The sequence below is a fragment of the Aulostomus chinensis genome, chromosome 3 (assembly GCF_037954235.1).
Source record: "Aulostomus chinensis isolate RoL2024-O1b breed Wild chromosome 3, RoL_Achi_v1.0, whole genome shotgun sequence".
Lineage (NCBI taxonomy): Eukaryota > Metazoa > Chordata > Actinopteri > Syngnathiformes > Aulostomidae > Aulostomus > Aulostomus chinensis.
In genome coordinates, this window is record NC_141322.1 from 14313037 (window position 1) to 14330158 (window position 17122).

A 17122-nucleotide genomic window follows, 5' to 3' on the forward strand; every position below is an offset into this window, starting at 1 on the left:
CGGGAACCCTAAGGTGAACTGTGCAAGCGCGGCCGTGTTTATAAACAACTTGTATCACGATCTTCACATCTTTATTTATCGATCATGGCAGTGCACTGGCAAGATTGTGAAGTCCGCGAGCTGCTCGCCAACCACGGTGAAGAGGAGATCCGGCGGCAGATTTCTGGAACTGTAGAGGACACGTGATTTATGGGACCATCACCAGCATTTTAAGGTGATGTTTGATGATGACGTTGTCAGCGCGAAGACGTATGAGAGGGAAAAACACAGGCACGCAGCCCTCACAGACGAGCAAACGTGGGTACAAAAACCTGCTTTGACCCGTGTGTTTCAGTGTGAAAGGGGTATAACAGAGCACCTACAGTGTGGCTTCCTGACCAATGAGCACTTTGAGCTCATAGTTATGAAATGATCTTCAATCAAAACATGTAAATGCTGTAGAGTGCATCTTACTACAACTTGTGCTTGCCTGGGTCCAAAGGTTCACTAAAGCTGTGTGTGAGAGAGAGACACACAGCTTTGTTTCTTTGATTTATGTGTGATTTCACAGTATTTACCAGACTCTGATCTCAGCAGCTTTGTCTTGTTTTCCAAATACCTGGCCAGACTGCCAACACAGATGCTGCTCGTTCCTTTTTCATCACTAGAGGGAGCCATGTTACAGCATCATTCTTTGAACAAGCTGAACCCCAGTGGCCAGCTTCATGTCCAGGGTGGGTCTTCATGGCTTTGGGCTTGGTGTGGGATTCTACCTGTACATGCTGGGTTACATCTTTTTAACCCTTAATGCTCCACATTTGTAATTTAAGTTGCTCTGATTAAGAGGTTTAGCAGCCATGTTCATCTGGCCCAAAGTTATGAATTTGAACGTCATACAAGTGAAACAGGAGGTTCATTTGAGATGATATTGTGGTAAAGTGTCACATGTTGTAGTTGGCTTCATATAGTATATTTCCACTGAAATACGTCACCCGAAAAGAATGGCTTATTGGCTTATCATAAGCTGCTTGTATTTTGTGCTGGTGGGCCACTGAGCTTCTGTGTTAGCATAATATCCTCTATTTAGGGGCCAAGAACCTTTGTGTTGCTCAAGACAATGCTTATTCGACAAATGACAGAACATCTCAAAAGTAACACTGGCTTTGGAGTATCTAGACTTGAAGGAGTGTCACAACAAGGAAATACCCACCAAGTTTTGTTCGCACAGTCCTCGGAACTGCTGGAACTTCTGGGACATTAAGAGCTGGGCGCTTCCTACCGCACTGCGAACCTTGCCCAACACTGCAGAGAGGAAAAACACACCATGGTGTCAAACGTGCTTCATATAAACGCTGCAAGGGTCTCAAGCTGTTCAACTTTGAGAGGAGTTATGACACTTTAACTAACACTTACCTGTATCACGGCATGCAGCAGTCTAACCATGCAACCAAACCTTTTGATGTGTCTTCCAATGACCAACCCCATGGGGTGCAAGGAAGAGGATTTATGCGTATTGGACATTGTTATCCTCTTTGATGGAATCTAAGTGTATAAAGATACTCCAGCCAATCATTGTTTACCATGCTAGTCTGTTGCTGTGTTAAAGATCTGCCCCGACAAAATCAGGACTCCTTTCTGATCACTGGATAGCTAAGAGATGGCAATGTGATTATACAGTGATGACACCCAGATCGGGATGTCAGAATTTAGATTAAATACTGACTTTCACTAAAGGTCATGCACGCGCACGCGCGCGCGCACACACACACACACACACACACACACACACACACACACACACACACATTCATGTTTTGAGAGAATTACAAGGACAAACAGGGACCTTGGTTTGTGAATTTATCCAGCGCTTCGGATAAAAGCTTTCCCAATGTTTGTTTGTGTACATTGTGCATTTGTGCCTGTGCTCAAAGCTGAATGGCTTGTCAGGCTGATGTGGAGGCACTCATTTAATCTGGTGGTTTAATCAGTTCCAGAGTAGATTTGTGTAATTCTGGGGATTACGGTCCTGCTTGTGTGTGGTAACCCCAGGTATTACTGCCTCATCCCCTCCATGCTGTGGATGTCTGATGGAGCGATTGTGTGGTCTAAGGCAGAACCCTACAACAGAGCTCTGGACCACGTGCTGCTGAGGTTGAACAGCAACCGACCGCTGGAAGACAGATTCAGGGTTCATTCAGAGGGCCCACACATGATGTCTGACTGCAGTGATCAAGGCACTGAGGTATACAGCATATTGTTTTTCCTCATAAACCATGTAGATAGCCTGGCGACATCACTTAAATCTCTCAAGCTCAAGTTGAGCTATGCAGCTACGTCTGGAACCCCTCGCACCAACAACCAGCATGAAAAAGTGGACAGCAATCAACCCAATCTGCCACCCAACAGTAATGTAGCTCCAACCACTTCTTATAGTTGATGTCCCGCCTGGAAAAACTGAGTCGTGGAAAACGCTGTCTCTCGAGACAACTAGAGGGACTAGAGTAAACACAAGGCCAGTTACTGCAGAAATAGACTGAAAAGCAACAATTAAACAAGAACAGGAGGATGCACTAGCAGGGCTTCTCGCCATTGGATTTGCTGTGTGATGTGTTGTTACGCTGACTGGCTGAAGGTACTTGTCTGTCAAAGGAAGTGCTTGATCCTCTGAAGGTGGTTTTGGATGTAAGGGGGTCCGGACATGGTTTTAGAGGGAGCTCCAGCGCTCAGACCTTCATCTTTTTCCTACATTGATTTTTTTGGTCCACTTCCTGACTTGAAGTGACTGCTATCCTGTCACCTAATAAGCTAATGTTGCAATACTACATACACATCTATAAACATTCCTTTTATGTAAGAAAAATCTTTATCTTGATGTTGCAGGACAGCCTTGTTCATTGTGCTGCTACATCAAGCAGAGCTGTTTGAGCTGATTACTGTGAGTCTTCTCATATTGAAAGGTTCATGTCACTAAACAAGTATCACCAGAGTTGTATCGAGCACCCTGGCCTTTAATTCTCCAGCAGTAAGACAACAAACATCAGAGTGAGGTATTGTCCGCGTGCCAGCCTTACCCTCTTCTGAGAGCTGGTTGTCTTTGGTCTCCTGGTCCATCTGTTGGCACCATCCCTCCATGCGCCCTGTTTCAGCCTGCAGCAGCTTTAGGAACCAGTGGCCGTCTCTTCGACATAGCGTGCCCCCACTTACGCTCTGGGAGACACTGCTGTTGCTCCCGTCCCCACTCTCCAGCCAGGGGTCCGGGGGCGGTAATGTTGAGGGGTCCAGCGCGGGGTCCAGGCTCTCTGAGTATGAGGAGGAGCTACTTCGTGTGGTGGAGCGGTTGAGGATCTGCCTTGGAGGTGGAGGCGAGGAGGTGTCACCAGTAGCGTCTCCGTTGTCTAAGGAGTCCTGTCCAAGAGGGGAACTCATGGACTGACTGGCACTATTGACCATGACTTTCTTCTCAGTGGGTTTGGCATGATTGACATGAGAAATGGCAGAGATGTCTTGCGTGTCTGAATCCGTGTCGTGTTTGGAAGCCATGCTGGAGGGACGACTGAGCCTGAGACAAATGGGGGAATGCAACAATCAACCATTTTCAAAACAACAGTCGACAATGAGCCCCGCCTTGTTCCTTCTATCCATGTCAACTGGCACTCAATGCATGATACTCCGAGAAATGTTCTAAAATGTTGTCTTATTTCTTTGTCATTCGTACAACAAGTTGGTTGCTCAGGTATGTGAGGTACATCAATCAGAGCTAGCGGGGGCACAAATTCTGTGTCACTGAATATCATTCAAACATGTTCAGAAAAACCTAACAAGTGCTGGTGGAACAGCTGAGTAATCGTTACATAACACAAATTTGTGTAAAAGAAAAACAAAGGAAAAAAGAGTCCTGTAAATATGGGGGCAGATACATTCAGGTTCAGCTGGTTATGCTGCTCAAATATTAGTCAGGACTCAGTAGCAAAAGTCCACATGGAATATGAGAGGGAAAGGAAACAGAGAAGAAGACAGGCAGCACCAGCACAGAATGCTAACTAGACTGTGATAGAGGGATTTCTGGTTATTCCAGTATCCGCCCAACCAAGCTGGAGGCAACATGGACCTCCACCTCAACCACTGACCCTCTAGGTGGTTGTTAACACAGTGAAATACCTGTAGTTTAGCATCAGCAGCCACAAACAACATCCTGAGATTGGAAACTACAGTGAAATGAGTGTAACTTGAATAGCAAAGTAGGAATCCACGGTGTTATTACAAGGACAGAAGAAGACTTACTGCCACCCGTCCTCCACTTGTACTCCTATGGACTGAAATTTGGCAAGTGGTGGGGTCTCCTCTCGTGGAACTTCCTGTATACAGTCAACCTTAGAACAAAGAATTAACCCAATTAAACAAAGTAATTTAGTTAAATTTACAAATATTAGCGCCTTAATAAAGCAGCTGGGAGGGTTTATTATTTTCCAACGACACAGCAAAAAAAACTTCAGAGGGAGAAGCAGAAAATACCAGAGATCAACCACATAATTGTGCAGCAGGTTTTTTTTTTCCTTTCTTCAAATGAAATGTCAAGATGAATGGTAATCCTGAGTGAGCTGGTTAATGTGCAGGGGTTGGAAAATACAGGGAATTACTGTTATTACAGCACATACAGGACAGAAAGTTGAGGGAAAGACAAATTCTCCACCTTGTGTATTAGAGGATACAGCCAAGCTCTAATCATAGGGAGAGCTTCACAATGATGACACTTCACTCACAAGCACATTTTTTGGGGGCTTGAGGTGACACACTCAGACATTCCAACTCGCCACTGAGGACAAAATGCAGATCCTGGAATTATCCAGAATTATCACCTACCTGGATGCCAATGGAGGACAGTTTCCGCCTGGGTACTGGGACCACTAGGGGTTCCTCTGCAGCTAGATTTGATTTATTTAATCCTGACTGCAGCGATTCATGCTGGACTACAGAGTCGCTTGTCTCAGTGGAAGCATTGGCTGTGCTGGGGATGAGAGGCTCTCGCGGGGTGGCGATGGGAATAGGGATGATGTGAGGAGGGCGGGGTATTCCCCGGGCCAGGCTGTTGGCACGGGTGCTGTCAAGGCTGTCGGATGAGTTGCTGTGTGCGTGGCTGGACTGGCTGTTGACCTCTGACCTTTGGTCGTGCTGATCCAGGTAGTTGTCCTGGGCCGACTCTGTGCTGCTCTGTACTGTCACAGAGATGTAGGGTTTGGAGGTTGTACGGGGCGGTACAGGCGGAGGAGCAACCTTCTTACAGGTGGTAATGCATGTAGAGACTGTGGGAGGAGAGGAGAGGAGAGAGGAGGGAGACATGGGAGGAAGTCACAGTAACGGTAGAGACGTTAGTTTTAGTTTCCAGCCACAATACACTTAGAACTATGGATAAAATGAAGAAAAAACTGTGAGCTCCTTCAAACACATTCAAAAGAATCATCCCAATCACACAATCAGAATCATTCTAGGACTCAACTGAGCAAAACTCTCCAGCCACACGGAGAATGAATACAAAGGAACGTCGTGGCAGGAAAAGAAAATCAAATTAAACAGACGAATGAATAAGCATACGCTTCCACACAGGTGGCAAAGTGAAGTCATACACTCCACACTTCAAACGACTGGATCATGAGAAGCAGTTCGCTGATAATACGGTTCTGAAAACCACTATTTTGTTTGAATAGAGGACATTCCTTTGGAAGTACCTTCATCCCTCCCTGCTACCAGAACAACCCCGCAGATTTAAAGAGCAACAGGCAGACAGAGGAGGGAGGCAAGTAAAGAAACCAGCGGGAGAAGTCAACAACCAGACTGCCTGATTCCCCTGGGCAAATAGACGGCCTCGTCAACCTGGTGAAGCAAGCCAGGAACTTTTTCAGCTGGAGCAGTGAAAAACAAACAAAATTAATGTTGCTAGAAAGATGAACATTTTACAGTTTTTGTTTCCGGCGCTATTTTTGCCATGGAGTAGACTTATTTTTGAAGACAAACCTGGAAGTAATCACTATGAGCTCCCTCGGTCAAATGCCAGAGGGATCTTTACACTGAATTTACGATCATTGAGCAATCATTGATCATTGATCAGCAAGCCATCAGTGACCGGCATAAACACCAAAAGCGCAGACTATTTAAAAATGGTGACTCCATATATACGGTTTTTTAAAATGTAAAGCTGTTCTCTTCATTATAAGGGCTTACAAGGAAATATCAATTTACTGCAAAAGTCCCTTTTTACATCATGGCACAGCCCTAAGCCTATTTACAGTATGTTACTTCACTCCCAATGCAGCCAATTGTTCATTCATTGATCAAATGTAGCTGTGCTGTAGCTGTGGAGATGAGGGCCATGGATATCTTCCCTTACAGTCTGGAGCAGCGTCAGTGAAAAAGGAAATACATAGTCTGTCTGTTCGAGGGGAATCAGAGGAGATTAATGAGAAATGTTCAAAGTAATGACTAATTAAATAATGCGTAATTGATTCAGGAACCAACCTTCTGTCACAGAACTCCTCCATGATACATAAACCAATGTGATGTGGGACAGAAAACCACTGATCTAACCAGAGAATTTCAGTGCAACGTGAAGAACCCTGTAGTTCTAATCAGTTTTTGACACGACACTTGGGAAAAACCAGAGTACAGCTGGTGAAAGCTGGGTAAGCCCAGAGTTAGTCCAGAGAGAAGTGGCACCTAAAGGGGCAGATTGGCAGGGAGAAGTTTGTGTCAATGAAAGCAGTCACGACAACACAAGCTACATCGACAGCCTGATAGGAAGCAAGCTTCACCAGCCAAGTATGCTACCAGCATTATTGCTCTATTTAAAGAGCTGTTATTCACATAGATGAGATACTGCTTTCATTAGTGTATAAACAGTCTCCACTTTAAGTTAGGGCAGTGGTGGCCTAAAGGTTAGAGAAGCCACCGTGTGACCGGAAGGCTGCCGGCTCAAATCCCAGACTGGAATCATCCTTGTGCCCTTTAGCTACACCACCCAGAAAAAAAGTTGAACTTTCAGAGAAATGCAACCTGACATTGTGGCGTGGCAGCAATTAGATAAACTGTGGATCAGATCCAAAGATACCCTCTGCTGTTTCCTGAGCAACAGAGACTGATCACTGTCCTTTGGTTTGTGTCCATTTGGTCTGATCCTGACGAGAGGAAATGCTCCATGTTGGGGGTTATGTTCTAAGGCTGAGGTTTCATGGCAATGACAGCTCTGATCCATGCAGTCCATGAGCTTAGCAGGTCTTGAAGGAAGAGCCTTCCAGCAAACATGTGAGCGACTGAAGAAATTCTCAAAGTGCCTTGTGTTTATCTTGAATGTGGACAGAAGCTCACGGTCTCTGACAACCAATGCAGTCACAAGCACAGCTGCTGGAACGAAAGGCTCCAGGTTGTTGTTTTCGTGACAGCGGACTCTGCTGTTCTATTTCATTACAACCCATTACACCCTGTCAAAATGAGGTTCCTTTAATGTGTCCTTCAAGACCAAGGCCTGAATTATGAGCTTAAAAATCGGAATTCTGTGCTGAAGGAGGTACACTTTTGACTTCGGTGCAAGTTGTGATGGTTGTGCGCCGCGTCCGCCGCAGAAGACACTCACCATACTGGGATTACAGCTGCAGCCCTGGCCTCAACTACCACTGATATCCAGGGAGGGAACATATGAAAAGAAATCTTGTCCAACAGAAATGTAGCATTAGACTTTTATTTGAGGACGCCTGCAGTTTCCCATCCATCTTAGCTACACATGCAGCTTTGGATCAGTGGCCTCCCACCACCGTCCTTGTTCAGACAGCTTTTCACTATCCATGTTCTCCACTTGTGACAGAAGTAGACGCTGGGCAAAACCGGGTCAGTAGTGTTGTGGCAGCTCAGTGATGGACCGGCTCCATTCTTGCATTCAAGTCTGCAGGATAACGGTCACTGTAACTGGATGTGAGAGGATGTGCGTGTGTGTGTGTGTTTGGATACCTGCCCTGAAGCTCTACATGTGTCACATTATGCTTTTGTCATCCTGCATGGAATTCAACCTTAAGGGTTAATACCACTGAATCAGCTTTACAACCCCCCACCCAAAAAAAAAAAAATCATAACTGACATCTGCCCCCCAGATTAAACATGAGATAAATCGTAGAGCCGATATACATCAGCCAATATTATCAGCTTTTCTTTATGAAAGTATGTCCATTGCACAGGAACTTGCAGCATAGAAATGCCAAATATTAATATATTCTGGTGAATTTGGAAATAATTTTGGAAATTGGAATAATTAGTCAAGAGAGAAAATTATTATTCCAACTGTAAAAACACTCCACTCTGTACATGGGTCGTTACGAACTCTACAGTAAAAAAGTCAAATCGTGAAACAAATTTTTTGAAGAACTGGCGACCGGTCCAGGATGTAAACCGCCTCCCACCTGATGACCGCTGGGATAGAATAGGATAGGAAAGGATGGGCTTGGCTAGACCCCCCACAACAGGGGCAAGTGGGTGCAATCCTTGTTATTTAAAAAGAAAAAGAAAGAATTCATACGTCTGTAGAGTATTGTATTTTATATATATTTATATCTATCTATCTATATATATATATATATATATACACACACACATATATATATATGAAATTTTCTTTTTCTCCCCATTGAGTCCTAAATGTACCCAAAAAATCTTAACTGCTACTCAAATAGCATGAGAGCACCTCAACTTATTTTGATAGTCATGTTACTTATTTAATACAAAACTATGAACATGTTTTTTTTTTGTCATCATGACTTTCTGGAGTTAAAAAAAAAATGCAATAAATGTGACGATAACGTCCTTTTCATAATGTGAAATTCAAGACAGTTACAATTTACTGAAGCAGGCTTGAGGCAGTCACTCACATCATGAGGCAGTTTTGAGATTTGGATGCAAAATTTCAAAAATTTAACAGCAGAGCAGTTTTTAGTAAATCAGGATCAACAATTCCAATTCCATTCGCCCCAGAATACGACCAGTTTGAGGTTTGCTTGAATTGTTCTGTCATGCGTTACGACTAAATAACATCATAAAAGTTACCCGAGAGCCCCAAACCTCCACCACGAGGCTGTGGATACAGAATACGAACACAGCAGCGTTATCAAAATTCTGTCAAAAATGTTTTCTTTTAACTGACGGAAACAAGTCCTCTGAATCACAGATTCAAAATATGATCGAGATGAATCCAGGAAGCCGAAGCATTCCACGTACTGCTAAGAGCTCAATCACACAATGGCCTCTCGAAGATGCAGGATCTTCAATTTGATCCGGTGCAGTAAAAGACGGTAGTCTTGAATCCGGGTCCTCGCGGCACCAAGCACGTGCACTGACCACAACCCTAACAGCCCGGCCTGTAAGAATGGCATTCTCACACCAAACCTCATCTGCTCCCATCTGAAATGAATGACAAATGCAGTGAGTCTTGAAAGCGGGTGAACAATGGCCCTCACAAAGAAAAGATATCAGACAGGTTTAAAACAGCCTGTGGCGCCTGGTTGCACCCCACCCGTGATCTCACTGGTGAAACTTGAGTCCTGTATCAACGAATATTCACAGTGTTGCAAACTGATTCGTGCAGAAAACAAATTTGTTCCAAATGCCTGCAGAGAGCGTGAAAATGCACCCGTAGAAGCGAACAGGCGGATGGACAGACGCTCTTACTCAGCCTGTCTTGCATAATTGAGCGACTCGACCCTCCATAACTACGCAAGCATAAATCACAAGTGCGTAGCAGTTGAGCAGCAGCGCTGACAAAGACTTTCCCTAAATCACCATAGAATAGAGCTGAAAACATGAATCTGTGTACTGGAACTGCTGAGGAGGAGAAGTTGCTCCTCTTCATCAGAGGGGTGGGGGAGAGACAACCACATGCTTTGTGGCAAAATGTTAGAGAGGAATCTGGAGTAGGCACTGAGCACTGCTGTTTTCATGCCATCTGGACAGTGCTGCTGTTGTCCACGCTCAGGCCTGCGTCAAAATGGGATTTTCAATGCAGCAAAACAATTAGCTGCAAGAAGCTACAGCAGCTAAAACAAACAAACAAACAAACAACATCAATAATACCGTAATAAAAAAAAAAACAACGTTCCAAACAACCGCTTAAATGTTCTGCATTACATTTTCACCTGGTGCTAATGATCTCATATACACAGACACTGAAATCACAATCAGTATTTCACTTGGCTAAATGAATACAGCCGACTGTGGGCTGTGGAAAGCACCGCACACAAAGAAAAAGAAGAAAATATGAAAACGGGAACATACGTCAACTTGAAAGTGCCAGAGCTCTCACAGCGGTCTCGCACGCATTGATAGCATTTTATTGTTGGCTGTCGACATCATGAACAAACTTCAGGTTCCACGGTGGCAGCTCACGTTCTTTAAAGTTCCCAAAACACAGGATCAGGTTTGCAACACCGTACCACTTAATTACTCTTAATTACACCGATAATCCCTGATCTGATCCGACTCACATGTTGCTAATATCAGCAAATGCGGAGGACGAGACCCAGTGCAACTGCAGAGTTTGTCCAAAAGTCTAAATAGCTACGGGACAAAAAGAGGCAGTTTGTAATCCAGCTTTTCCTGATCCTATAAGAGCAACTAAACTATTTTATTATGTTAAGCCCACCAGGCTGCAGTGGTGCCATCCTGCTGTCATCTGAAGCTGGGAAAAAAAAATGCAGGAACAATGAAAGACAAAAGATGGATTGTGCTGCTCAATTTAACAGTTTAGCCTTGCTTGCCTCATTGTGTGCAGCCTGTATTATTCATACCAGAGACTGTAAAATGTGAGGTAGCAAGCAGTTCTTGAATACATTCTACTGTATCTAATTTAATGACGTTTATGATTTTATTCTGAGGTATTACAGAGCAGAAGTATTCAGAGCTTGAGGCAGGTCTCTGGGCCCTGTCAGGTGAGGCTCAGTGAACGGAGGAGCAACAGTGTCGTCATCAAAGAATATCTAGAGTCTAGATATTCTTTGAGTTGGTCTAGATTCTAGACTAATAAATCCTTTGGGACAGACTCTTCTCATTGGCTTAACAGTCTGTAGGATCATTATGAGGTCATAGTAGTAGTAGGGATGCAAGATTAAATCAGCAAGTGGTTGATATCGGAGGATGTTGATAATTTACTCCATATACTGGGGGGAGATGTGAAATATTGGAATCCAGTGCCAGGACTCACTTAATTCCCAAATCACTTGATGGAATGATGCTTCTGATTCCGGTACTGATCCAGATTCCATTCCCTAGCTTGTCCTGGACCATGACCCTGCTGTAACATGCCTCTAGTCCACACATACAGTTCAAATGAGTTGCTCTGGAATACTTTCAAATCTGATACATCCTTGTAAATTTTTGCTCTTTGGTTTCATACAGACTCGTGGTGTGACCTTCAACACAATGCCAACAACAATTACAATAACAGTATTCAAGGAAATTGGTTCTGGTACAGGAATCAGTATCAGCAAATGTCTTTTGGTTTTGGAGTTGAAAAAAAAAAAAAAACGTGTCTCCAATTGCAGGAGTCTGCAGCTCATCTGCTGTAGCAAACCTATGATTAATGGGTTTTCTCTCAATGATTTGGGGACAAAAAAGATAATAGTTTTCAAACTCCCAATGTCTAAATTGTGTTTTTCAGAATGTAGAATATCTGATGATCATACATATTCAAAGCTTTGTCTTAAAGAAGGTCCAACAGATTCTCAGCTCCCTTGCCACTGAATCTATCGTCCCCATAAACAACCAGGAAGTTTCACCAAAAGTACAGACAGCTACACACTAGCAAGGATCTTTTGTTGAAAAACCTCAAAACTGGATTGAATCCATGTTGCAATGCACAGACCACCATGTGGCGTAAAAATTGGGGCAGCCCAGAATTAATCCCCAGCCAAGGATGATTTTCCATCTCATCAACCAAATAGAAGAAGCTTTTATGGGGATAAATGAATATATGCATCTCTATCTATAGGCAGCCAAAGGGTCCGCACCCCCCACCGCTGCAGACTCCCCATGGAGGAGAATCACACAGTTTTTAGAAACAAATATATCCAAGCATGTACGGGGAGTTTTCATATGAAGTACTTTGCACTGAACGTATGGTGAGAACACACTATTAGTACAGCAAAGAGAGCTGACAGAGGATTTTTTTTTTCATCCTGGTGGCAACTGTGATTGAAAGGAAAATCATCGTCAAGACTTTTAAATTACAGACTGATGGAGGAGTTTAGACGGTTTGATTCCTCACAAAACAAAAATACTGGCTGAGTATTTAAAGTGCAAATTTCATTTTTACACAATAAATTGAATATTTATTCCTCAAGTCGCTATGCTCCCTGAGCTAACGCACAGAAAATAGTTTGCGTCATGTTTAAGTTTTTGCAGCTTAGCTTAAAAACGTCAAACGAAAAGGCCGCTAACTTTAGTGAGGGGGAATTTTATTGAAGCGCAATAACGACAACAACGAAATCAAGCGCCAAGTGTTCCAACTGTCGGTCGTAGCACTCACCCTGCTGACATACGGAGACCAAAGCAGCCCAGAATCAACTTCTCCGGTACTTCCAGGGCAGCTGCAGCCGGAGCGGACGCTGACTGTCCCTAACACCGACGCGGAGGATGAGGGAAGCGGCGTTTAGATGCTTTTTGTCGGGAGTCTGAGAGCCGGAGGGAGGAGGCGTGGTTGCCGGTCTACTGATGCCTTCAAGAGCGCCTCGGATATCCCAACGTCACAGTTTGGCGACGTGATTCGTTCGGTTTGGCGAGGTAGTATGATATCATGGCTACAATGTAATAGAGGTTCATTTTGAAGGAAGAATCGAAAGCATAAATGTAACTCTGACTGAAGCTAAATCAGTAACCTTCCTGTTTTTCTTTTTTTTTTCCCCTGAAGTTTTAATTAATTTTCTTCAATTTCACAGGGCACAGTAACTAACCTTTGAAATAATAGAAAATCCAAAAAAAGAGACAAAAAACAACAAACATGAAATAAAACCTAAAATTGGCACGAGGAATTAACAATGACATTAGTAGTATTTACATAAATCAGGGCTCTTCTCTCTCTGTACACCCTGTGTGATGTGACAATATGTTCTTTCTCCAAACACTCACACTCAATCAAGCACAATAACGCAGACTTGGGCACATTCTCAGAATTCTGACCGTCTGACATTAAAATCAGAATCCTAAGACTTTTCTGAAATTTTAAATCAGATTCTGATTTCACTCTCAGAAGTCAAATCATCTTTAGATTAATGGACTTCATCACAACTGAGAGGGCTGAACTGCTTCTTTAAGCAGCCATGTTTAAAACACTGTAATGCGAGCAATGTGTTTCACCTGTGGCTTCATTGGGTTTTCTGCTTATCTGATGCTTCCTGCTATCACCTGCACCAGGAAAAACAGCACTGTTAGTGGGGCACCTACGCGATTTAAGAGCTAACCTAAAAAATCCAATAAATGATCCTTATTTGTGGCCCCTTCCACATGGGATTGGTATTACAACTACTCATGTTCACTATTTTAAATGGGTAGTTTTCATTCCTCCCAAGTAATCCACCCATTCCAATGACTAACCTGCAGTGGTGGAAGAAATACATCATTGCATCACTTTGACTAAAAATAAAAATATCTGGCTTTAAAGTACTCTTGTAAAAGTCTCCGCCCAAAATTCTACGCTAAGTACTAAATGATAGGAGAGAAGAATTTGATATCAAAAGCAAACGTACACTACATGATGTTTGTCTATTTCAGTGTTCGCACCACTGAAGTCTGTAACTGCCACTGATGTCACGTTAAAGTGGTGTGTTGTTCCACTGATTGTGTCCTCTTGCAGGTGACATGCTTCACATTAAAAAGTGCATCATTTTCATCAGGTTTTACCATGCCTTGTACCATGTCTTCAAAACCTCTTTTATCACAGCAGCCTGTGACTGTTGGGGTCAGATAAATATCGTCAAAACTCAAGTCCAGACGCATTGTCATTGTTACTTTCCATCACTGACCAAAACTTTCACGGCAGGCGGGTGCGACAGTTTTTGTGGGACAAGCTGCAACGTGAATGAAAAATTCCAACAGTACTTTGAAAGCATCATTTGCTGCTGCTCTATCTAGAGAAGTGCGGTGGAGTGCGCCTCTATGAGGATGCTCTCTGCTAATGCCCAAGTGAACACAGTAAACCGCACTACGTCTGAGCTCAGTACTCGTGCATAATTCATCTACTCCTCTGCAAATTCAAAATCAGCAGAGAATGAAAGAGTGCGTTCTGGTGTTCTTTTGTTTTGTGAATGCCTCCTTCAGGGATCAACAAAACTTTGTGAGACGGTGCTCGCCACAGTGGCACTGGACTCGTTGTATATCTACAATTTTATATATTCTAATAATCAATAACCCCCACAGTCCTTTGAGGGAGCTGTTCCATACCTGAGCTCATCACTAGCTGACTGGCTCCTTCTGGTCACTGCAACACAACTAATTTGTTTGTCATCTTTGTGCAGCGGTATGCAGGTAAAGTGCTTGTGAGCGGGAATTGGTTTTGAATTGTTACCTGTATGTGTGGGTAGGATGTGTGGTCTGTCTGTCCCCAAACGTTGAAGAAAAATTGCAAGCTGTTTCTCCTTTGGGGCTTTGTCCAAGCCAGTGGCTGTCAGGTAAGAGGCAAACTGTTCTTTCCAAGTCTTCCACTGTGTAGGAAGGTCGTCTAGCATGGGCAAAAGAGGCTGTGTTTGAGCTAAAATTCGGGTGTGTGCATGTTGGAGGACCAATGTCTCACCCGGGACAACTAGAGCTATGAAAAGTGTTAGCACTCACACTGTTTCTAGTACTATTGATTGTTTTATTGCTAGGAATACATCATAAAAGTGTCATAAATTCCAATAACAAAAATGTGCATGTCCTGAATAATCAATGGGGAAATATTTTTTCAGAGTCTTGACTATAACTTTCCCTCTTTATGTTTGCATATATTCACTTATGAGCTGTTTTCTTGCATTGACGTGCTGTAGAGCAGCCAGTGACTCACCAGTGCTGGTGCTGTAGGTGCGAACAGTGGTGTCAGTCAGCGGAGGGGAGCCTGAGTCGATGGAGCCTGTGTCGTCATCTTGAGAACAGCCAGCTTGGATGGCTCTCAAGTAGCTGTGGCTGCGGGATCGGAAGCATGTAGGCATGGGCATGTCTGGAGGCTCTGGGTTGTCCTGAGAATGGGAACGTGAATCTCTGAATGTGGAGTCAGAGCTTCGGTCCTCGTAGTGATGACTCATATCCAGGTCTCGTAGCTGGAGGGAAGAAAATAGAAGAGACTGGACAGGTGTAGCGGTGTGTAGGAAGAGCTTGGGGTCATTTCACTGTGTTGGCTACTCATAATCCTGATTTAATTCTGTTGAGATTATTGTTGCTCCGATACCCTCCAATCAGCAATCAGGCAGAACCTTGGAACCCATATTGTCCTCCTGTCAATCCAGTCTGCATAATCTTATGGTAATTTTTGATTTTTGATTCCATCAGTTTTGATACTTACGCGACTGACTCTGATTATTTCATCTCAGGAACATTACCACACTTACGACAGATGTGCCAATAAATAAACTTGAGATGCTATTTCATGCATTCATCTCTTCAGATTTACTGCAACTCTAACTTTTTACGACACCACCTACAAACCATCCAAAATGCTGCTGCCAGGCACCGAACACAAGCCAGTAAACACCCGTTTTAACCTCAATGCACTGACTTCATGTTCATTTTAGAATCCACTTTGAAATGTCAGTGCTCACTTATAGAGTCCTGCACGGCTCCACACCCCAAGTGCTGGACTCTCTGGTGCTCCTCCTGGGACACATTTCAAGACGGGATTACCGCTCCTTTCAGTTGGCAGCAGAGACAGTCTCCAAGCAAGCTAAAGGGACTGTGTGGTTTTTTGTTTTTTGTTTTAAGTTTAAAAACCTTCCTATTTACGCAGGCATTTAGGAAGATTGTCAATAGTGTTTTTGAATTTGAATTCTGTGTCTTATCGGCTCTCCCTGCATAATTTACTCTTACATTTCACCTTTTTATGTATTTGTCAGTTCCTTTTTTTATTCTGACTATGAAGCACTTTGTGCATTGTGTCTGTTAAAAATGTGAAATAAATTGACTTTGCTTGCATGCTTCACCGGAGTGTGTTTTTGTTGTGATACACTGACAGGGTCAAAAGTTCATCTGTGTGAAAAATTAAGTAAGTGCTAAGCAGTGCCGGGTTGTGAAGCCCCAGTAGACAGAGTGCTGCTCGTACGTCTCGCACGGCCCACTGCACAAGACTGTGAAACAATGAAAACATCAAAAGCAAAAGGGATGTCTTTACTCCTATTTGTTCAGTGATTTCAGACATTTTCTTTCAGATGATGGGTTTCATATTCTGTTACCAGACCAAAACAGCGGGTAGGAGTCAAAAATACACAGCTCAGTTATTCTGCGGTAATAGAAGGAAGTGAGTGAGTGAGTGGAGGAGAGATACCACAGAAGAAAACAAAGCAGAGAGGACGCTGGAAACAGCGATACTCCACATACTTTGTTTCCGATGGTCCACCTTCAAATTGATGGAGAACAAAGTTGTAAGTAAGTCTAACATACATGCAAATTAAAGAAATAGACAAACTACTAGAACTGTGCTGTAATGCGGGGATTGCATTCCCTTACTTGTCTGGTTCATAGAGTGCAGCAGCGATGATGTGCTTTTCTAGGTCAACCTGCAAATTCATTATTGGACTTAAAAGGATCAATGCCACTGATTTGACTTGAACGTTTGTAACATTAACACAAGAGAGTTGAAAAGGGAGATTATTTGTTCATTGAAAACTCATTATATTAAGACCATTCGAGCTGTATCTGTGAAAATAATTACACAATGGAAATGAGTGTTAGTAGATCAAAGCAGACAAAGAAGTCTTTGCAAATGACTGCTGATTTAATGGAGGAAAGTCTGTTTGAAGCTAAGTGTTGCAAATTTTCAGCAAGTACTGTTTAATAAGGAGAAGAAATTTGGTTGAACTAATTCAGAAAAGATGCAAACAGAGAAAAGAGACTCAAAAATGTAAGATTTGGGCTCACAGACACAGACACATACACGATT

The 17122-nt window shown here is 43.2% G+C and overlaps 1 protein-coding gene across 5 annotated transcripts in view; it reads right to left on the minus strand.

Moving 5' to 3' along the window:
- Nucleotides 1-17122, minus strand: part of dlgap4b (discs, large (Drosophila) homolog-associated protein 4b) — a 123226-nt gene that overhangs the window by 6794 nt on the left and 99310 nt on the right. For 2 of the 5 annotated variants that reach the window (XM_086198841.1, XM_086198840.1), the window contains 6 exons: nt 15038-15290; nt 14564-14716; nt 4840-5279; nt 4261-4349; nt 3051-3538; nt 1190-1281 (listed from right to left, as the gene is read on the minus strand). In XM_086198841.1, coding sequence (XP_086054967.1) covers nt 1190-1281; nt 3051-3538; nt 4261-4349; nt 4840-5279; nt 14564-14716; nt 15038-15290 — 1515 coding nt within the window. Of the gene's footprint in view, nt 1-1189; nt 1282-3050; nt 3539-4260; nt 4350-4839; nt 5280-13356; nt 13405-14563; nt 14717-15037; nt 15291-17122 lie in introns of all 5 variants that reach the window. The other 3 variants (XM_086198843.1, XM_086198842.1, XM_086198839.1) reach the window with 2 other exon arrangements.